Source organism: Stenella coeruleoalba (assembly GCF_951394435.1).
Source record: "Stenella coeruleoalba genome assembly, chromosome: 14".
Lineage (NCBI taxonomy): Eukaryota > Metazoa > Chordata > Mammalia > Artiodactyla > Delphinidae > Stenella > Stenella coeruleoalba.
Window position 1 is genome coordinate 47,656,011 of NC_137160.1, and position 24,872 is coordinate 47,680,882.

At 35.3% G+C, this 24,872-nt stretch overlaps 1 protein-coding gene across 3 annotated transcripts in view; it reads right to left on the reverse strand.

Moving 5' to 3' along the window:
• Positions 1-24,872, reverse strand: part of TAF4B (TATA-box binding protein associated factor 4b) — a 125,339-nt gene that overhangs the window by 69,778 nt on the left and 30,689 nt on the right. For all 3 annotated transcript variants that reach the window (XM_079942163.1, XM_079942161.1, XM_079942162.1), the window contains exons 8-10: positions 22,267-22,399; positions 21,501-21,603; positions 1,946-2,115 (exon numbers count right to left, since the gene is read on the reverse strand). In XM_079942163.1, the coding sequence (XP_079798289.1) occupies positions 1,946-2,115; positions 21,501-21,603; positions 22,267-22,399 (406 nt within the window). The remainder of the gene's footprint in view (positions 1-1,945; positions 2,116-21,500; positions 21,604-22,266; positions 22,400-24,872) is intronic.

Here is a 24,872-nt window from a genome sequence, read left to right on the forward strand (position 1 = left end):
CATGTTTACTCCCCTAACATATTCAAGTAAGAAAATCTTCCTCCCCAAATTCTTTGGGTTACTTTATAATTCCTGTTATTAAGAAATGGTCTTGGTTCTGATCTGTTCTGTAAACATGGAACATTTTATTGTACATGAAAAAATTTTATTGTATTAAATAAAAAACATTTTATTGTAAATGAAAAAATTCCTAGAAATATATAACTCCATTCACTCTATGGTTTTTGTTTTTGTTTTAAAAGCTTAAGTAATTCAGAGGGAAGAAGTTTTGCAATTTTCCATCATATTAAATGACAAGTTGGTGTTTTATCATCAAGATCTGAAAATACAAAGAGTTCTCCCGAGAATTTTCCTTGAAAGCAGAGGTTAGCAAACTAAATCTGGTGTCTCTTTATAGATAAAGTTTGATGGCAATACAGTCTTTTCTATTTGTTCATATGCTGTCTACAGTTGCTTCTGTAACTTAACAGCAGAGGTAAGCAGTTGCAACACAGACTATATGGCCCACAAAGTGGCGAATATTTACGATCTGGTCCTTTGCAGGAAAAAATATTGTAATTCCTGTCCTAAATGATGGAAAATGCTCTGTCAAACTAAAAGTTTTCCTATCATATAATCAAGGTTTAAATCAAGCTAGAAATAAAATTTAGAAGGGGGGCAGGGAATTGCTAAAACTAAGTATGAATCTACTTCTACTCCACCAGTTCTAAATAATTATATGGCTAAAAGGAGTTAAAACACCAGTAAATTTCCCAAGCCATCACAGAAAGATATTTGCTTAGGCTTATTCCAAAATTAAGGAACCGTCTCCTATACAATACAAAATACAATGCAAGAAGAAAACGAAAGAGAAAGAAAGAGAGGGAGGGAGGGAAGGAGGAGGAGGAGGGAGAAATCAAACAAAACACAAGCAAACAGCAAACAAACATTTTACCATTAGCTCTTCTGAATTTCTATCCCTTTGAACTACTGTAAATTCTAGTTTTTCAAGATAAAAGAAGGATAACATATAACCAACTTAAATTAGAGGTGAAAAAAGTGATAATTTGAATAACATACAGTAGGAGCTCACATATTTCTTTATTGAGTAATTGTGAAGTAATAGTAATGCATTTTGAACTCCTTAAATATATCATGGATGTATCAAAAATCTGAAACCTTCACATTTTTGTGTTAGGCCTTCAACACAGAATGTAAAGGTTCTTAGTCAAGCATACTAAAAGGTCACTGATACTGGCCCCTCAAATTGGACATGGGTGAAGGAAGAGAGCTAGAGGAGACTCCAATAAGTCCCTGTGTCAGGACACAAGAAGTGAGATAACTCACGTGCAACAATCTCTCTCCAATCTGTCTCTTCTTTCAGTTATCACTGCAAGTTTGGTATTAAACAACAACAAAAAAGCTGTTTGGCTCCAGAATAAAACTGGTATGTTCTCTTCCATTTCCTTTCACATACTTCAGGCCACCCAGCAACTACTCCTGGCCAGAGAGAACTCTGATATTCTAGTTCAGTTCTTTTACGGTAAGGATGGGTTTGAATTTCAGTGTTGAGATGAGGAAAAAGGGACTAACTCTCATTGGCTGTTTATTTCATAAAAACAAACTTGTAATAAGTTACATGCCTAAAGCCCAACCAAGGAAGAACAGCACAGAAAAAAATAGTATATCATAAGCATATATTCATTTTTTACACATCTATTCTCCCATTAAGATGAATAAAATATTAACGTCTATTATCTACACCAGAAACCATAGGTTACATGATTTAAGTTACATTAATAACTTTTAAAATAAAATACTTTTTTCTATAACACCCATGAAATCTTGATTACTTCCAGAGCCTTTTTTAAGCCTCAGAATTCCCAGAAAAAGCAACCTAGGCTATCTCTTTTGATAACATTTTCCTTGTAAGAGACAGTCCTATCAGGTCAATAATCATACTTACCAATGTCTAAAATTCTCTTTTGTAGAGGTCCAATGAAAAGAAACGGTTCATCTTTACATGACTGAACAAGTGTGCCAACCAATTCAGAGTTTGTTGCTAAGATGCAGGCATTTTCTTCACTGAGGTTGACCCCTGCCATGGAAGTCACATCATTGATGTCATCTTCATCTCTAATAGAAAAAAAAAGAAAGCTTTCAGTGGTTGTGGTATGTGAATGAGTGATTTAAGACAGCAAAGAATTATAGATCTCTCCTTATAACTAAAGACATTATTTTACTCAATTTATCCAAGCAAGAGAAGTAAAGCATGGCTATCTTTCCCTGTCAGCCTTTAAAATTCACTGGTGTTTCTAACCACTAGTGTACATTTAATATCAGAAAGATGAATCAGAAGCAACTTTTGTCTCCTAGTGCCCATCTCTCCCACTCTCAGTTTAGTAAATAAGATAGTCTAAGAGGGATTTGGAAGTTATACTAAGTTATCCACAAATTGCGGGTAATGAAAGAATGAAATAAAAACAGACTTCTTTGTTTTCATCCAAGATGATTTTAAAACCCCTCAGATATCCCCAGTGCAGTCCACTGTTCCACTGAGGAGGAGAAATCCCCCAATCCCGAAAGGTACATACCCATGTAAAAGCCCTTGAGAAGAAGCTTTCTAGACTAGCTATTCTGAGACCATATGGTTAGAAGTAGTTTTGTTTTTCCGCTTCAGACTTTTGGTGTGCTCCACCTGTACCAATTGAATTCATTAAACCACCTCCTCAAGCAAGTGGCTGCAAAGGGCTTATATTTAAAATATAAAATTATTTTATACACACATATGCAAAAGACATACATATAAAAACACAAAATATGTTTGAGCTCCTTGCATTGTTCCAGCAAAATTAAATAGTTGCTTTTATCTAACAGAATTGCTACATGGCTACAGTACTAAGATGAGTATATATGTTTCAGGATAGAGAAGTGAGAGACAAAAACCTAAAATTCCCTTACGGCATTCTTAACACCCTGTAATAACAAGCATGTTACTGATCATAACTCATGTACCAATGCATAACATAATTTACACAAACATGATTTTATAAAAAACATATTGTTTCTATTTATTGCATGGGCCGAAAGATATATCATGTGGTTTCATGTCAACAGATTTAAATTATGAACCTCCTTGTGGTAATGCATTTATGCACAAAAAAGGGAAATAAAGTATAACTGTCAAGCGCTCAAGATACGAAGGCCTCTGGTGTTCAGCTTTAAAAAGCAGCATGTTAGGAGTGAGAGGGAAAGAGCCCCTACTCACACAGGTATGAGAGATTCAAACTAAATGAAAGAAAGTTAAGTGCTGGACATAGCAGTTGCAAGTGGAGAGAAAGAACAAAGGTCTCACAATCTGAACACTATATTTAAAGACCTAACATTAAAAGGTGTGTCTGTGTAATGGAGAAAAGAAAAAAAATTTAATTAGTATCTCAAATCAACCAAATGAAACACGCAATATAAATAAACTGTATGGGGACTTCCCTGGTGGTCCAGTGGATAAGACTCCATGCTCCCAATGCAGGGGGCCTAGGTTTGAACCCTGGTCAGGGAACTAGAGCCCACATGCCACAACTTAAAGAGCCCACATGCCGCAACTAAAGATCCTGCATGCCGCAATGAAGATCCCACATGTTGCAACTAAGACCTGGCACAGTCAAATACATAAATATTAAAAATAATAATAATCATCTATATGAAAATGGTTGGACTCCACCTCATCAAATGTCACAGAGGTTCTGTCAGAGGGATGGTATGAGAATGGTTCTAAGAATCAATTTACCAACTATGAAAACAAAGAAGTATTCCAGAAACATCTAAACATTTAAAGTCTAAAGTGTAAGACGTAGAGAATGGACATGAGGACATAGGGAGGGGGAAGGGTAAGCTGGGATGAAGTGAGAGAGTGGCATGGACATATATACACTACCAAATGTAAAATAGATAGCTAGTGGGAAGCAGCCGCATAGCACAGGGAGATCAGCTCAGTGCTTTGTGACCACCTAGAGGGGTGGGATAGGGAGGGTGGGAGGGAGATGCAAGACGGAGGAGATATGGGGATATATGTAGATGTATAGCTGATTCACTTTGTTATACAGCAGAAACTAACACACCATTGTAAAGCAATTATACTCCAATAAAGATGTCAAAAAAAATAAATAAAATCTAAAGCATAAGAATAGTAGAAACCATAAACCTAAAGATGGACCAAGGTCTGAGTAAAAAAAGTATTTTAAAAGGTCTGAGTAAAAAATATTAAAAAAAACCCCAAGTATCAAGAAAATGAGAAGACAAGCCACACAATGGGAGAAAATATTTGTAAAAGACATATCTGATAAAGGACTGTTATTCAAAACATATAAAGAACTCTTAAAACTCAACAATATGAAAACAAATAGATTAAAAAATGGGGCAAAGACCTAACAGACACCTCACCAAAAAGATGTGCAGATGGCAAACAAGCACATGAAAAGATTTTCCACATCCTATGTCATCAGGGAAATGCAGATTAAAACAATGAGATACCATTACACGCCTATCAGAATGGCCAAAATCCTGAACACCGACAGCACCAAATGCTGATGAGGGTGTGGAGCAACAGGAACTCTCATTCATTGCTGGTAGGAATGTAAAATGGTACAGCTACTATGAAAGACAGTTTGGCAGTTTATTACAAAACTGAACATACTCTTACCATATGATCCAGCAGTTAAACTTCTTAGTACCAACCCAAAGGAGCTGAAAATTTATGTCCACACAAAAACCTGTACATGGATGTTTATAGCACATATACTCTTAATTGTCAAAACTTGGAAACAACCAAGATGTCATTCAGCAGGTGATTGGATAAATAGACTGTGGTAAATCTAAACAATGGAATATTATTGAGTCCTAAAAAGAAATGGTATCATACCATGAAAAGACTACAGGAACCTTAAATGTACATTATTAAGTGAAGTAAGCCAATCTGAAAAGGCTACATACTGATGATTCCAGCTATATGACATTCTGGAAAATGCAAATTATGGAGACAATAAAATGACCAGCAGTTGCCAGGGGTTAGCAGAGAGGGATGAATATGCAGAAAACAGAGGACTTCTAGGACCGTGAAATATATAGTATCTGTATGATACTATAATGGTCAATACATGTCATTACACATTTGTCAAAACCCACAGAATGTACCACACACCGAGTGAACTGTAAGGTAAACTATGAACTTTGGGTGATAATGATGTCTCGATGCAGGTTCATCAATTGTAACAAACAGACCACTCTGGCGGGGGATGCGGATAATGGGTGAGGCTGTGCATGTGCTGCCATTTTCTACAACGTCCAAATCAATTTTTTGCTATGAACCGAAAACTACTCTAAGAAACAGTCTATTTAAAACAAAAAGGCCAAGTACAAATCGAAGAAAAGTCAGGTCACTCCAAAAGAGAATACCAACCAGTTACTTAACACCTTTAGGACTCAAATTTTTCTTCCTTTAAAAAATGAATAACTTATATTAGGTATTTTCTAAGGTCACTCTCAGCCACTTAAAAGAATGAGGCAGCTCTCTTTGGCCAGGCACAGAACAAATGCCAAGGTGTATTGTGAAGTGGGAAAAAAACTAAACAAACATAACAAGGTATAGAACAGACTGCACCTTGAAAAAAATACACACACACACACACACACACACACACACACACACACACACACACGGGCATAACATATCTCTGGATGCACAAGAAATTCTCCTCTGGAGAGGGAAACAGGGAAGCATGGATAGGAAGAAGATTTCATTTACACCACACCATACTCCTTTCTACGCTTTGAATGTTGTAGTATATACACAGATTATCCAATCAAATGGTTAGTGATATTTAAAAAAATAATATATAAACAAACAGAGAAAGAAAACTGGAGACAGAAAAATATTATGAAGTTTAGACATATGGCCTCATCTTTCCTTTAAAAAAAAATCAGAATTGTACAAGGTACTCAGCACATGGCCTTTACACACATGCACACAACACTGATTGTTCACAATCTCAGCTGTTTGCCAGGTACACAGGCCCTGTAAACTGCACCCTGCTTCCATAGGTGAGGTCCCACATAGCCCCTGCTGAAATCTCACATACAGACTGGAGAGACCAGTACCAAGCCTCCTTACTACCAGTACCATGCACAGTACTAGAACTGAACAGAACTCAATGTTCAATGAGGAGACTGTCCCATGTCTTTTAGAATCTTCTTGCAGCCTTTCTCTGAACTAAGAAGGGAGCTAAACACCCAATAAGATTTGTTCTTGCCTACCCACCCACCCAATTTGGCCCCAAGCTGAACACAGCTCCCTCTACTTCAGCTGCCAGTTGCTATGGTTACAGAGGGCAGCAGGAATAGAGGAAGACCCCTACTGAGGGAAGAGGAAAAGGTACCACAATAAACAGTACCCGAACCACTTAAAACTTCCTCTAAGAAAGGAGACAGACTAAAGGAAAGCAAAGACAACACAATGTTGTAGCAGCATTATTGATAAGGCTAAATATTGTAAGATAGGCCAAGAGTAATAAAGGCTTTGATGCTGAGGCGTATTTGTGATTCTGGGTTGGCTCAATTTTAAAGGAAAAGAAAGTGAGAACCTCCAAATCGCATCTTCAAGTCTTCTGGTCTAATGCAGTATGTCTTTTAATGAAGGTGCTGTGAAAGATAACCTGTTTCATTTTAAAAGACATACAAAAAGGAAATTTAATAGTGCCTCAGTAGAAAAAGGCTTCCAACTCAAGATTCTGTGGAGAGTAATAGGTTAATATGCAAAAATTAAAGTAGCATTACCCAATTATCATTAATACCTTGCATTTTGGTTTCTGAAACTGATCTAATTCTTCAGCTTTTTATAAAGTTAACCATTGCTTGTACCTACTTCCTTAAATCTCTTCTACCCTCTTAAGATCTATAATAGCACCAGACTAATTTTTCTACAGTAGAGAAAATCACATTAGTTTCCTATTCAAAAACATTTCATGGGGCTTCCCTGGTGGCGCAGTGGTTGAGAGTCCGCCTGCTGATGCAGGGGACACGGGTTCATGCCCTGGTCTGGGAAGATCCCACATGCCGCGGAGCGGCTGGGCCCGTGACCCATGGCTGCTGAGCCTGCGCGTCCAGAGCCTGTGCTCCGCAATGGGACAAGCCACAACAGTGAGAGGCCCACGTACCGCAAAAAAACCAAAAACCAAAACACAAACATTTCATGATCCTATGAGCTCAACCTGATATGCAAGGCCTTCCAAGTAATGACCTTAACTTAGCACTCTTACCTCCCATTCCTCACCATAAAATAGCTCCTACTGATTCTGGCTTTCCTGTTCTAGTCTTTAGCTCCTCTTGCTTTATTATCTTTCAGCTGTCAGTGCCTTATCTATATTCCAGACCTACTTCAAATGCCTACTTTGGAAATGTTGGTTTAACTTATCTTTATACTTTTAAAGCATCTGTCCAATTGCTACATCTTTTGAACTTCCAAGGGTACATTTTGTCTCTGTTATGGTAGGTCTTACTCTGTCTTCCAGTAGTCAACTATTTGCCTTATACTTCAACCAGACTAATTTTATTGATCATATTAATCACTCTCATCACCTATCGTTTCTAGCAGAGTAGTCATAAATGGTACTTAAATATTTGAGGAATTTTTATGTGCTCAGAACAGCATGCTGTTTATCTGTGACAATGTATTGGGAAGTAGAAGAATGGTGGGTAAAAAAGATGAGTCAAACTGCCTACCGTGAAATCCTGACTCTGCCACTTACTGTCTATATGAAATAAAGCAAATTAGTTAACCTCTCTAGGCCTGCATCATCAGTAAAATGGAGACAATAACAATCCCCACATCTGAGACTGAGGATTGAATGAAGCAATCATATCATGAAAAAAGGAGTCCCTTTAATATATAAAGAGCTCCTACCAATAACTAAGGAAAAGACCTAAAATCCAATGGAAAAATGTACGAAACATAGAAATCTTCAGTTAATGAAAAATTTTAAATGACTCAAATATAAGATGTTTTACCCTACTCATATAAGAAAAATTTAAGATACAATTTTTCCCTGTTAGATTGGTAAAGTTCACGAGAACATGTGGAAATATGATACCTTAAGCTTTGTTGCTCAGAGTATAATTTGTTAAGCCAACTCCACTGAGGGTTGACATTATCTAATTTAAAATGAATAAACTGCTCTTTCTAGGAATTATGTGAAACGATAGTCATTGCAACTCTGTTTTCTGAGTACAAAACACTGGAAACAACCTAAATATCTATCATTATGTAACTTTGTTTAGAACATCAAATCACAATGATTATATACTGATATAGAATAATCTGCAAGATTTATTACTACTAAGTTGTAAATATCAAAATGGGTTGGCCAAAAAGTTCATTTGGGTTTTTCCATTACATCTTACGGAAAAACCCGAACAAACTTTGTGGCCAACCCAATAAAACATCATATATTGTATACTGCCATCTATGTTGAAAAGATTCTATCTAGAGAGATATGCAAGAAATTGATAACAGTGGTTGGCTCTAGGCTGAGAACCTGGGTAGCAGAGGGAAAATGATGCAAGAGAGAACCTTATTTTTTTCCCACTGTATATCCTTTTGTTCCTTTCGAATGCTATACAAAATGTATGTATTATCTAGTCAAATAAATAAATAATTCACTTAAAAGGTATAAACAAAAAATTTTTATTTTAAGAAGATCAAGTTCTTCCTTTAGGTTACTAATCCCTGGTTAAATAAGGTTACCTTCAATATTCTTTTTTCACCACCCTTGGGCATAACCTCGCTACGTTACCACAGCCAGCTTACAAACGCTGCTTTCTTCCTTCTATGACTTTTTTAAAGGTATCTTTCCTCATGGGAAATTCCCTTTCCTCTTTTTAACTCAAACACAGCATAGGATATTGCAGTATTTCTCAAACTTCAGTGATTGTAGGAACTACTTACGAGTATATTCCTTTGCAGTTCATTCAGCATGTAAGCACAAAGATAATTTTTCCTAAATCGCATTTTACTACGAAAAAATCTGCCTAAAAACTATGAAAGACTTCACAATCTCATCTCTAAGTCTTCATTCATGTAATTTCGCTGTGAGGAATGTTTAAGAACCTAATTTCTAACAAGATTTAGCATAAAGCAACTCCTTCAAGAAGATTTTTTTGTTGTTGAATTTTAACCCTAGATTTAGAGTTTATCTGGGCACAGCTCAGAAGGATGTTTCTTCCGTCTCCTGACTTTCCAAGATTTCGTCACCAGAGACTGTTTTCTCTCTCTTTAAGTCCTTACTTGAATGATTAATCATCTATATTATGTCATACTCTATATAACAAGTATATATCACTGATACACTTGTATATATAAGGACAGACTCTTAATAAATACATAATGAAACAATTAATTACATATGAAGCAAGGTAGAGCACATGTTTAATCTACACTAGAGAATCTGATTCCTGCAATATGAAAAAATGGGACATTGAAGTTGGTGGAATAATATTATCTGTGCAAACGGCATGTAACCTTGTCCTATATTATTTTCTAAGTGTCTTTTAAAGCAAATTTTAAAAAAACCTCTTAATTCCTAGCTGGTAAAATACCTTCTAAGTTATGTAAGTATATATTAATATACATATATATATTATTCATCCATAAATATTTTATAATTTCTCTCTAAAATATAAGAACTCTAAACGAAGACCTTAACCATAAGGCATTATCACCTCTTCAAAAAATCAACAATAATTCCTTATTATCATCAAATAGCCAGTCTGTTTAAATAGAGTTAACTCTACAAACATGCACAGGTACTGTAATATTTATCACTTCTGATTCTGAAGTACGAAGAATAAAACACAAATCTCTGGCACCCTCTGGTGTTTAAACACTATATAGCTTCCCTTATTCATCCCAGATGTACTGACAAGCACAACAGAAAATATGATTTACACTGGGAAAAAGTCACAAAAATGTTCTTTTCAGTTAAACAGGTAGTTATGAAAATACAGGCAGATATCACTCTATGTTATTAAACCTCATCCAGTTAAGACAGGATCTAATGCCATACACTATTACCTCCTCTTATTTATTAACAAGAGTCAATATTAAGGGTCTATTTTAAGCTTCATTTTAACAATAACTAAAGTGATCTTAAGTATCCAAGAAAGAAAACTGAAAGACATTACTATAAAAAGATATGCATAAAACCACATATAACCCAAATAACTAGAACATATTATACGAAAATGAAAAGTGTATCTTTGCGCAAAAATAAAATATATCTTAAAAATAGATTATATCTAAGATTATAGATAATCCTATTCTCTTTTTCAAAATTCATTATTTCAACAAATTTCTGAATGCTTATTATGAACAAGGCATTGTTCTAAATGTTAGGTATACAATGGTAAAGTTATTGTAAACTCTCAGAGATTTAAAAAGGAGTGGGGCGCATAAAGAAGGGTAAATAAATGAATAGGGTAACTTTAGATAGTGCCTCAAGACAGCAGATGACTGAAAAAGGAATAAAGAGAGAGGATTTATCTAAACAGATATAAAAACATATAATGAAAGATAACTGAAAATGCAAAAATATTAACACAGAAATAAAACAAAAACAGCACTAAAATGAAAATCTAGAAATGTACCCTTGTATAACTGAGAATTTACTAAAAGGTAAACTAGCATTTCAAATCAGAAAAGTAAGGATGATGAAATCTTCAGTAACTGTTGTTAAGATGAGCAACCCAACTGGGAAAAGGTAATTTCTGTTTAAGCTATTTACAAAGATAGAATCAAGAATTACTGAAGATTTTGTAAAGGTCTATTGCATATATGAGGTGTGTATAGATAACTTGGAAGAAAATATAGGAGCACATCATTATGAGCTAAGGATAGGGAAAGATTTTTTAAAATAATGCAAAAGTCAAAAGCTATAAAGGAAGAGACTAATAAAGTTAATACTGTGATTTAAAATCTTCAAATAACAAGACACTAAAAACAAAATTACAAGTTAAACAAAAGATTGGGAGAAAAATATTTATAACATACACAATGAAGATCTACTCTCAGGAATTCCCTCGCGGTCCAGTGGTTAGGACTTTGTGTTTTCACTTCTGAGGGCCCGGGTTCAATCCCTGGTTGGGGAAATAAGATCCCACAGGCCACACAGCGCGGCCAGGAAAAAAAACCAAAAACTATTTTCCAATATACAAGTTTAGAAAGCAATAAGCACTCAATAGCTAAATGAGCAAAAGTAGTAAGCTAGAAACTACCTAAAGAAAATACTAATGGTGACACTTTTGCTTCAGGCATTAACTGGACTAGATTTACCCATGAGAAATTACATGACATTCTTCTAATTTAGACCAGCTTATTTTCATTCCAGTGTTGGATGCACAGAAGTTGTCAAAAAGGTGTCAGTAAAAATAAACACTGAGCACCTTCTAAAAGTAGAACTGCCTCAGGGGCAAATGCCTGTGGCTAGCACTAGTTTTCAGGCCTCTGTTAAAGTGGAGAAACTCTTAAGTCAGGTTCTCTAGAACAGGTACTAACATGGTCCCAAGTCAATAGTCATCCCTGGTTCCTATGGGACACAGTCACAAATCTTCTTTGGAGTAAAGCAAACTCAATTTGGGTCACCAGATTTAATCTGATTTACCCATCCACTGAGGTTTTAAATTCAGCAATTACATTTTTCACTTCTAAATGTCCTATTTGGTTCTTTATCAAATCTTTGTATTCATTTTTTAATAGATAATTGTTACTTGCTCATTTTTTTGTGATTCCACATTTTATTTTTAACGGTACGCGGGCCTCTCACTGCTGTGGCCTCTCCTGTTGCGGAGCACAAGCTCCGTATGTGCAGGCTCAGTGGCCATGGCTCATGGGCCCAGCCGCTCCACGGCATGTGGGATCTTCCCGGGTCGGCATGAACCCACGTCCCCTGCATCAGCAGGCGGGCTCTCAACCACTGCGCCACCAGGGAAGCCCTATGAGAGTTTTTAGTACTGAATATTTGATCACCCAATGTTTGAAGTCAGTGGCATTCCAATTGTGTTGATGTTTCCTTTGCTTGGGGTGACCTTTCCTTGTAGGCTTTATCTTTGAAAGTGAACACATGCATACATACCAGAAAAGAATGAAATGACATTATTAAAGTGCTGGAAGCAAAAAAAGAAAAGCCAACCTATAATTCTAATCTCACTCCTGACATCACTGTCTACATAAACAACCTAATTTAAAAATTATCAGAAATAAGAACTTAACAAGGGGGTTGGCATATAATTTTTTTAAAAAAGCAACCTAGGGAATTCCCTGGTGGTCCAGTGGTTAAGACGTGGGCTTTCACTGCTGTGGGCCCAGGTTCAATCCCTGGTTGGGGAACTAAGATCCCACAAGCTGCACGGCGTGGCCAAAAATAAATATAAATAAATAAAAAGCAACCTACATTTCTATATACTAGGAACAGAAAAGGCAATTACCAAAAATTTTACCTATAATAGCAACAAAAAGGTGCCTAGGAATAAACCTAACAGATAAACAAAACAAATGGTGTACAACCTGTATAGATAAAATTATATCACTTTACTGAAAGATGTTAAAGCATGCATAAATGGAGACATAAATCATGTTCATAGATAGAAGGTTCAAAATTATAAAGAAATCAGCTGAAGGACAATGGACCTATAGGCTCAAGGCCATGTTGGTCAAATTCTAACAGGTTTTTTGTGGAATTTAAACTGATGCCTAAATTTATATGAACAGCAAAATCCCAAGAATGGCAAAAAAAATCAAGAAGAGCAGGGGAAGCGGGTATGAAAGTGGAGGAAGGAGGGTGTAAAAGTAGAGGAAGGAGAGGAAATAAAAAAATAAAGAGGGATAGGTAGGAGACATGCCTTAACAGAGGTAAAATTTATTTTGAAGTTATAGTAAATTGAGCAGTATGCTATTGGAAATAAATTAAACAGTAAGATAAAATAGATATTTAAAAAAAAGATTAACAGAATAGATAAGCCCAGAAAAGACCGTGCCTATACAGGCACACCTCCTTTTATTGCACTTCACTTTATTGTGCTTCGAGATAATGTGTTTTTTACAAATTGAAGGTCTGTGGCAACCCGGTGGTCAAGCAAGTCTACCAGCGCCAGTTTTCCAATAGCATTTGCTCATTTCGTGACTCTTCGTCACATTTTGTCAGTTCCTGCAATATTTCAAACTTTTTCATTATTATTTTATTTGTTATGGTGATCTGTGATCAGTGATCTTTGATGTTACTATTGTAATCGTTTTGGGTCACCACAAACCATGCCCATACAAGATTGCCGACTTAATAGGTAAATGTTGTGTGTGTTCTGACTGCTCTACCAACCAGCCATTCCACAGTCTCTCTCCCTCTCCTCAGGCCTCCCTATTCCCTGAGACATGACAATATTGAAATTAGGCCAGGTAATAACCCAACAATGCCTCCTAAGTGTTCAAGTGAAAGGAAGAGTTACTCATCTCTCACTTTAAATCAAAGGCTAGAAATGACGAAGATTAATGAGGAAGGCCTGCAGAAAGCCAAGATAGGCCGAAAGCTAGGCCTCTTGTGCCAGTTAGTCAAGTTGTGAATGCAAAGGAAAAGTTCTTGAAGGAAATTAAAAGTGTTACTCCAGTGAACACACAAATGATAAGAAAGTGAAACAGCCTTACTGCTGATATGAAGAAAGTTTTAGTGGTTCTGGACAGAAGATCAAACCAGCCACAACATTTCCTTCAGCCAAAGCCCAAATCAGAGTCAGGTCCTACCTTTCTTCAATTCTATTGATACAAAAGCTGATACAAAAGAAAGTTTTAGTGGTTCTGGACGGAAGATCAAACCAGCCACAACATTTCCTTCAGCCAAAGCCCAATTCAAAGTCAGGTCCTACCTTTCTTCAATTCTATGGATACAAAAGCTGAAGAAGAAAAGTTTGAAGCTAGCAGAGGTTGGTTCATGAGGTTTAAGGAAAAAAGCTGCCTCCGTAACATAAAAGTACAAGGTGAAGCAGCAGTGCTGATGTAGAAACTACTGCAAGTTATCCAGAAGATCTACCTAAGATAATTAATAGAAGTGGCTACACTAAACAACATACTTCTAATGTAGACAAAACAGCTTATACTGGAAGAAGATACCATCAGGACTTTCATAGGTAGAGAGGAGAAGTCAACCCCTGGCTTCAAAGCTTCAAAGGTCAGGCTGACTCTCTTGTTAGGGATTAATGCAGCTTATGACCTTAAGTTGAAGCCAATGCTCATTTACCATTCTGAAAATCCTAAAATTAGGGTTCAGAATCCAGCAAAGAAAAGTACCCTAAGTCTTAGTTGAAATACTTGAGGTACTACATCCTATAGTCAGGGAGAACCAAAGGGACATGGAGTCTTGGAAAGATTACAGCCTAGATTTGAATTCAGTTACTGACTAGATGAAGGCAATCTGCTCCTCTCCTGCCAACCAGCAAACTGGATAAGTTCTCTTTCTGGAGGTAATTAATCCAAAACTCCTATAATTATTTTTTACACATATTTGACACTGACTCAAAAATTACTAAGTTCATACCAAGAAATAGGACTAAAAAGCCAAATAACAGAAACAGACTTACAGACAACCTGGATGTTGGGAATATTAGGTATGAACTTTAATATAACTATGACTAATTTTTCAAGAATGCAGAGGATAATTCCAATAGAGAACAAAAATCTATTAAAAAAGAAATGGAGGTGTGGTTTCTGGTAATGACAGAGTAGCTTAATTAATCATTACAAAATCAACATACAACTTTTTAAAAAGGCAACCACTTTAAAAAATGGGAAAAAGGCAACCAGAAACTAGAGAGAAGTCAACCCTTGAAATATGGTAACAACGATGGGTAAAATTTGTGAGTTTATGTCTTTTGGCCTGAAAGCACTCTCCAGCCTGTGCAGCCGTATTCTTGGTGTCAGAGGACAGATTTCAGTGTTGAAAGAGCACTTGGACAATTAGGGAAGATACACCAGAATGTAAGGCTCCACAGAGCAGTAATCCCTCAAATCTGCATATAAATCTGACCTAATCATTGACAGATGGAAGAACTACATATGCCCCAGGGGACACCCCAGCAGCCTAACAAAAACAGCAATAGGAAGGGGAAAGAACTGAGTGAATATTTCAGCTGCTACTCAACCTAAGAAAGACTAAGTTTGGAATTTAAGAACAGTCAAGTTAAACTAAAATGAAGTCTACTAAATTAAAAATCAGTCTTCAGGAACATAACTGAATCCAGAGTCAATAATTACTAGATATGTGAAAAAGCAGAAAGTCATGAATGTTCTGAACACAATGAAAACTTATAAGACGTATGAAAAACTGGAAAATGGGACCTAGAGTTAAAAAAAAAAAAGTTGGCAGAAATGAGCCAAATGTTGCAATTAGCAGACAAAGATTTTTAAGGAAGCATACAAATATGCTGACAGATTTAAAGGAGCATAAAGATCAAAGAAAATAACAGAGCCTTGGTATATGCAGGAAAATATCAAAGTCTAATGCATATATAATTGGATTCATAAAAGGACAGGAGAGATAATGGTATGAATATATATAATGATATGAATGAAAACTGACTTTTCATCAGAAACAATGGAGACCAGAAAACAATGGAATAACATCTTTAAGTCTTCACAGTAAAGAAGACTGGGTCAGCCTACAATTTCTAATTGGGAAAAAAAAAAACCTTCCCTTCTAAAGGGAAGGTAAACAAAAATAGTTCTCAGGAAAAGGAAAACAGAAGAGTTGTCACCAGAATTACAGACCAAGAAATGCTATAGGAAGCTCTTTAGCTGAAGGGAAAAAATACCACTGAAAACTGAACTCTACAGAAAAAAAAGAAGAGCACTGGGAATGTTTTAAAGAAAAGAAAGAATATTTTAAGAAAAAAAAAAAGGACTTTAAAGCTAAAATCATAACACTGTGGATACACACATACATTTATAATGCATGCTGATGTAACACATATGAAAATAAAAATATATAGCACAGAAGAAGAGAGTGAGGTAAATGGACTTATATTGTTGCAAAGTTCACATATTTTATGTGTGGTACTATATTAACTCCAAATAGAGTGTATACTAAAAATACATGTTATAGCATATTGTAATCCCTGTTGATCAAAAACAAAAAAATGCAGATATAGATAAGAAGCCAACAGAGGAATTAAAATGAAATATAAAATAATAATCACTTACCCTAAAAGACAAAAAACAAATGAATAAAATAGCAAAATATTAACCTAAAGAAACAACTGTTGAATTTCATAAGAAAAGCTCAACCTAGCTATATGTAATGTATAAAGGACACTCTTTAAATACAAAGACACATGTAGGTTGAAAAAAAGGAAGGAAAAAGATAGAATATGCAAACAGTAACAAAGCTGAAGTGTTTATATTCAGCAGATAAAATACACAGCAATACAAGAAATATTTTCAAATAAAGAAGGACATGTGGGGACTTCCCTGGTGGTCCAGTGGTTAAGACTCTGTGCTTCCACTACAGGGGGCCCGGGTTTCATCCCTGGTCCGGGAGCTAAGATCCTACATGCCACGCAGCATGGTCAAAAATTTTTTTAAAATAATAATAAAATAAATAAATAAAATTTTAAAAAATAATAAAAAAGGACATTTAATTATGATAAAAGGGCCAATTTATTAGAAAAACATAACAATTATAAATATGTGTATACCTAATAACAGAGCTTCAAATAATTAATGTAAAAACTGGCAGAACTAAAGGAAAAAATAAATCTATAAGCACAGTTGGAGATTTAATACCCACTATCAGTAACTGATGGAACTAGTCCAAAAAAAGAAAGCCAGGAAATAGATATAAACACTACTAGCTACCTTCACCAGAATGGCACATACAAAAAACTACTCCCCCAAACTGAGTAATACATTTTTTCCAAGGGCATATGAGATATTCATCAAGTTTGACCACAATAAAGAGTCTCAAATTTAGTAAGATTGATATTTTACAGTGTATATTCTCTGATCAGGACAAAATTACGTTAGAAAAAAATGAATAAAATCTCTAGAGAAGCCCCAAGTATTTGTACTATTAAATAAAAGGAAAAGGAGAAAATATTTTGACATGAATAAAAATGAAAATGAAACACTATAATTGGCTGGATGCTAACTCAGTACTTAGGGGGTTTATAGTTTTAAATGAGAAGCAACTAAAACCCAACACAAGGAAAAGAAAGGAATATTTTTTATAAGTCAATAAAATAGACAAAAGATGAAAAGATAAAAACAATAAAATCGGGCTTCCCTGGTGGCACAGTGGTTAAGAATCCGCCTGCCAATGCAGGGGATACGGGTTCAAGCCCTGGTCAGGGAAGATCCCACATGCCGGTGAGCAACTAAGCCTGTGCACCACAACTACTGAGCCTGCGCTCTAGAGCCTGGGTGCCACAACTACTGAGCCCACGTGCCACAACTACTGAAGCCCATGTGCTTAGAGCCTGTGCTCCACAACAAGAGAAGCCACCGCAATGAGAAGCCTGTGCACCCCAACAAAGAGTAGTCCCTGCGTGCCGCAACTAGAGAAAGCCTGTGTGCAGCAACAAAGACCCAGTGCAGCCAAAATAAATTAATTAAAAAAAAAAGTAAAATCAAAAGTTAACTTTCTAAAAACACTAAACAAAACTGAAAGAAACATATCAATGAAAAGAGAGAGTATTACTACAAATCTTACAGATATTAAAAGGATAAGGGAATAAAATGAACAGCTATATGCCCGAAAAAGTCAACAACTAAGATAAAATACACAAAATCCTTTAAAAAAAAAAAAAAAAAGCATGATACTATGTTACCCTAAAGAATCTACAAATATTAAAAGGAAAAGAAAGTAGTAGCACAGTTTCATTTCAACAAATTTAAAAGTAAGATGAAATGTACAAAAACCTTAAAAAATGCAACTTTCTGAAATTGACATTAAGATGACAGAGAAAATCATTTATAGATGAAACTGACTTTCTTATCAAAACCTTCCCCCGGGGGACTTCCCTGGTGGTGCAGTGGATAACACTCCATGCTCCCAATGCACAGGGCCTGGGTTAGATCCCTGGTCGGGGAACTAGATCCCACATGCATGCCGCAACTAAGAGTTTGCATGACTCAACTAAGGAGCCCACAAGCCACAACTAAGGAGCCCACCTGCCGCAACTAAGGAGCCCACCTGCCGCAACTAAGACCCAGAGCAAACAAATAAATAAAAAAACAAAAAAACCCAAAACCTTCCCCCCAAAGAAAACAAAAGACCTATTTAGTTTCAAGGGTAAATTCATTCGTATATTTAAGGAAGAAATAATTTCTACTCAAAGGTTTAAAATAAAGGAGAGGGAAAAACATCATACAACACATTTTTGAGACCAGCATAACCACATACCAAAATTTGGCAAAGACACCATAAGAACAGAAAACTATACACCAGTATCCCTAAAGAACATACATATAAAACCCTTAAAATATTAATCAAATCAAATGCAGCAATATATAAAAAGGATAATAATACTTCAGGAATACTAACATTCAAACTATTTTTTTAAAAATCAGTGTAATTCAGAATACATTGTATTATTTAAAAAATGAATGACCATCTTAAATAGATGAAGAAAAAGTGCATGACAAAATCACTCAATTTAAAAATGGGCAAAATATTTGAACAGACATTTCACAAAAGGAGCTACACAAATGGCCAATAAGGACATGAAAATACACTCAGCATCTTGATCAACATGGGTTTGAACTGCACGGGTCCACTCATACACAGATTTTTTTCAGTAAATACACACAGTAGTAGATGATCTGGAGCTGGTTGAATCCGAGGATGCAGAACCACAGATATGCTGGGCAGACTATAGAGCTTGAGCATCTGCAATGGGTCCTAAAACCAATCCCACTGCAGATACTGAAGAATGAGGGTACAGCTAAATACCAACTACAATGGTTAAAACTTTTAAACTGCAGTTTATAAATTGTTAGCAAGGATATGGAACAAATTCTCATACTTTGCGGGTAGGACTGTAAATGGTACAACCACAAAGGAAAACAGTTTGGCAGTTTCTTATAAAGTTAAACATATACCTACTAAATGATTCAGCATTTTCATTCATATCTTTATGTAAGTAAAGGGAAAACTTATGTCCATACAAAGACTTGGATACAGGTGTTCCTAGCAGCTTTATTCATAATAGCCCAAAACTGGAAACAACCCGCATGTCCACCAATGGATAAAGAGACAATTCAGTACAAACAAATGCAGTAGACCCATACAGTGGAATACTACTCAGCAATGAAAAGCAACAAATTACTAATACATGCAACAACACTGCAAGTATATCAAACACATTATGCTGAGCAAAGGAAACCAAACATAAGAATACAAATTATATGATTCTATTGATTTGAAACCCCAGGAAAGACAAATCTACAATGATAAGAAGCCAATCAGTGGCTGCCTAAGGTATAATAGGGGGACTGGCTGGGAAGTCTCACAAAGGAGGCTTCTGAGGTATTGAAAGTATTCTATGTATCTTGACTGAGGTACTGGGTACATGAATTAGGCCTTTTGTCAAAACTCACTGCACTGGAAGACAATGATGACTTCCTAGGTCACCATCTTCCAACATTTACTCCCCAAAACAATACAGAACAACAAAAACCACAGCCTCAGCATAACTTGAAGACAAAAAATACCCAAACTTCAAAACAAGAATAAGTGAAAAAGGAAAACAATTCCCAGTACATACTTTCTTGTCCTATTGCGACCAATTTCCCAACCCACTCACCCCCACCTCAAAGGCTTTGGGTAAAAGAAGACTGAATAAAAACTGCAGAAGAGAGACCAGAGAACTAGTGGCAGGCATAAGGATGAAATAATGGTTGTCCTGGTAGATTAAAGTATGGACTACATTCAATTAATTTCATCCAAACAAGAGATGACTAGGAAAACTTCAGAGAACAGACTGAAGGTGAGCATTTTAATATAAAAGTAGAACTACAACTAAAATATAGGTGGGGATGAGGAAGGAGGACTAATGTACAAATATTTATATATTGTGACAAATAATGCAACTAAAAATGGGAGAAGATACAGAAAAAAGAAAATAGAATATCCACACACTGATTTTTAAGTAATCAACTGGTAGAAATTAAAGAATATCAATCCAAGGACAAACATAAGACTGTAAAACTTCTAGAACAAAGCACAGAAGAAAATCTTTGAAACCTTGGGTTACACAAACATTTCTTAGACAAAACATGAAAAGCATAACCTATAAGAGAAAAAAACTAATGAACTAGACTTCAGCAAAATTAAAAACTTTTGCTCTGTGAAAGACACTGGTAAAAGAACGATAAAACACACCACAAAGAAAATACTTCCTAATCACTATGTGACAAAGGACTTGGATCTTGAATATATAATGAACTCTAAAAACTCAATCATAAGAAAAAAAACAACTCAAAGGAAAAATGTGCAAAAGATCTGAATACACACTTCACCAAAGAAGATAGTATAAGGATAGCAAATAAGCATAAGAACAGATGCTCAACATCTTAAGTCATTAGGAAAGTGCAAATTAAAATGACAATAATAACAACCACTATACACTTATTGGAATAGTAAAAATCAAAAGCATTGGCAATAACAAGTACTGACAGAGTTGGAGTGCAACTGGAACTCTCATCACTGCTGGTGGGAATGCAAAGTAAACAAAGTAAACAACTTTGGTAGTTTCTTAAATAGTAAAACACATACTTACCTAATGACCCAGCAATAATACTCTTAGATATTTACTACACAGAAATCAAACCTATGGTCACATAAAAATCTGTATGTAAATGTTTATAGCAACTTTATATAGAATCATTAAAAAACTGGGAACATCCTAATGTCCATCAACAGGAAAATGGATAAACAAATTTACATTCAGACAATGAATGCTGCTCACCAGTACAAAAGAACAATCTTCTAATAATCAAAATGATGTAGATAAATCTCAAAAAAATGCTGAGTGAAAAAAGTCAAATGCAGAAGAGTAGATAATGTAATTTTCCATTTATGTAAAGTTCAAGAATGGATAAAAATGATCTATGGTGATGGACATAAGAAAAGTGGCTGCCAAAGGCAAGGGTTGGAAGTCATTGATATGAAAGGAGCATAGAGATGATGGATATGTTCAGCATCTTGGTCTGAATTATGATTACACAGGCATATGTTCGTCAGAATTCATTGAGCTCTATATTTAAGATTTGTGCACTTTACTGCTTATAAATTATACTCAATAAAGTACTGTTAGCTTTTTAAAAAGGCATCATTAAATTTATTTTATATAAGTATTATTCTGTCATCCCTTTCCTGTTTTTTAAAAAATATTAATTTCTTAAACCAGACCAAGTTTTAACTATTTAATTTCTTTACCTGAAGGATGCTGTTCCATTCTCTTTTATTTTGCTTTTCTGAATAGATGACTGAAGTGACAGAACTTTATTTCCTGGCAGGGTAATTTGCTTTAGAATGGAAGCTATAAAATCAAAAGAAGAAAGAAAAGGTAAAATTTTAAAAAAGCAATCACACTACATTAGGAAAAATTCAGGACAAGTTATTTTTAATGCATACAGAATAATCAAAGAAAATTTCAAGCTGCCCTAGAACTATGTTTAAATTCAAACATGACAATGAATTTATTCCCTGCACAAGAAATCATAAAATTAAGACCTCTCCCATTTCTTTTTATATGGTCCTCAAATTGGCTAGAGAATTACCAGCATTATAAAAATATTATGCAGAAAAGGTGACAGAAACATGTTAATAATATATCCTTTATATTGGTAGATTTAAAAAATACATAAAACCTCTTTTATTTGTAAGACTGACTTCCAAACGTAGGGAAAGAAGCACATTTTAAAAAGAAATAAGACAATAGCAAATTTTATAAGTTAAAAAAAGTACTTTATTTACTAGTAGATTGTTTTATCTAGTTACAAAACACCATGAGTGGTGCTTCTTTAATCTAAAACAACATACACCCTTAAAAAGTGGCTATGTACAAAGAATATAATAAAGTTATCTTTCAGTCTTCTCTCACAGGTCTCAACTTAAAAGAAATCTCTCTTCTCTTAACAGTGCAAAAGAAAAGTACGGAAACCCATCATGTTCCAAACCCAAGGGATGAGCCAGAGTCTACCTTGAGGAAACTGACTGGTAGGTACTGCAGTGCCCACTGTCACCTTCTGTCCAGATTTCTGGATGGTCAATGCTGAGGAATGGGAAAGTGTGGTCACTTGTTTTGCAAGGCCTCCTGAAGGCTGCTGGACTACCTGAAACAATGAGAATTATTAATACAGTCATTCAACTAGACCTGCTTTAGGAAAGAACAAGCTTTCAATTGTAACAATAGAACAAATGATTAGGCTCACCTAACTAAATATACCTTTATCGTAGCATCACAAGAAAGCCTACTTAAAATTTAAATCTGTATGTAGCAAAATTATCTTACTCAAAAGTGAAAAACATGACTATCTCACACTATAATTTTCAGAGTGTAATTCAAATTTATATTCTGCTAAATTTAAATCTCCAAATAGACCCTATTTTCATCTTTTAACTTAACACAGAAAATTTCAAACACATACAAAAGCAGAGGGAACAATAAAATGAAACCACCTATACCATTATTACCCAGCTTCAACTATGATTAATTCTTGACCAATTTTATTTCATCTATATCCTTACCCACTTCTCCCCACTCTCAATTATTTTAAAGCAAATCCCAGATATATCTTTTTATCCATAAATATTTCAAAATATACCTCTAGAAGATGATGACTTTCAATTGGTTGTTTTTTTAAAAGTATCTGAAAGATAACAATGCTACAGGCATTCTCCAAGATAACAGTTCAAGAAATCCAGAGGGTGAGGGTTGGGGATAAAGGAAGAGAAATTAAAGTAATAGCAGGGCCTTGTTTTTAGCTTCAAAGAAGAAAAAACAGAATAGCAGAGTTTCATTTTTTCACTTCAAAGAAAAAAAACAGTCACCATGTATCTGAGTCAGCTATTGAGAGCGAAATATTTGTAAGTCCTCAAACTCATATATGGCTAATATAAATGATCTAGGAGGTAGACTTCATAATGGAATTCTGGAGGTATAATTTATTCTATACTCTAATTTTTTGTAAATAAAATTGTCTAGTGCATATTACTAAACAAAAGTAACTTACAAGAAATCCAAAATGTCCCAATAAATAATCTTATAGGAACCAACGTTCCTAGAGAAAAAATACAAGTTGGAATAATTCAATTGCCATGATTCTATGAGAATAGACTCTTGAAAGAGAGAAACAACTCTTGAAAACAATGATATATTTCAGTTGAGATCATACTTATGTATTGTAAAGTCCTAGGAAACATATTTAAATTCCATAAAGTAATACACATTCAGAGTCCCATTTATGCATTCAGATTGAAACTCAAAAGAAAACAGAAACACTCCTAACAATTCTGGCATACCTCCCTATTGTTCATATTTTCTTCCTTGATATCTTTTATTTGGTATTCTTTTCAGTATTTTAATTACAAAAGATAGTAATAAAATGTTATTAGAAATTTGCTTATGAGTTAAGTCTTCATACCATTTTTGATGGGTACTCAAAAATATTAAAAAAAAAGTAACAGCCTAGAGACCAGCCCCTGAAGTGGAAGGAGGCTCTATGCCTCCTGGGGTCCTGCCAGGAGGGGTGGGGGCATGGAGGCCAGAAGACCCCAGCGTCAGCGTGTGGCCCTAGCACAGAACAAGCTGGGGAAGGCAAGCCTTGGTGTCTGCAGGAGGGCTCCCAGGCCAGGGATGTGTGTGGCTCAGTCTACAGCCCACTCCAGGGCAAGTTCATGCAGGGAGCAGGAGGCAAATGTGGCAACTGATTTAATAATCCTGGATACCCATCATTCCTCATCCTAATGAGGATGTACCAATGAGGATGTATGCTACCAAGTGCACCTAACACACTTGGGATCACATGTGCAGTATATTCCTGCACACTTGCTGAGCAAAATAAAATACAATGAGAAAGTATAAAACAGTTCAGTAGTGTTCTTTCAAAGAAAGTACCATTTTTAGACCACAATATTAGGTATCTTATGGACACTGAAATTAGACAGATGGAAATTGGCCCAAAGATGATACATCTGCTCCTACTTGGCAAGCAAAACAAAGAGCTATTATATTTTTAAAAACATGTCCTTTATTTACTTTCCCTGCAAGAAAACCACTAGAAAAGAAGAAGAGTAAATAGTACATACCTTAGCTTTTTCTCTTGACAAGTCAAGTTCTGATGTTTTACTAGGATGTTAATTTAATGTTCTATAGTTTATAGAAACTGCAGGTCTAGAGCTACACAATCTTCTTCAGGTGACAGCTATTTTTTTTACATTAATTATGATTTTTACACTAACTATGATCTGGAATATCTGAAATGGAACTGTTCTTAAATTCCATAAGGAAAGGAAGCAAACAAACAAAAGTACAGATTAAACTAGTAGATGAAAACACCCTTCACACTCTGCTTTCTCTATATTTCGACCCCACCAACTCCTCTGTTCATAAATACACAGCAATCAAATACTTAGCTCTAAATAACTCAAGCAGTACATGCACACAAAGTTACTAAAGGGTAATACCTCCTCTAATTTTTATACAGTATTTAATATATGATTACTGGCACATACTCACTGAGGTTGAGTTCTAGAAAACATAGGGCCCCAAATGAACAAAAACTGTAGTATAAAAAGTCAGGAAAT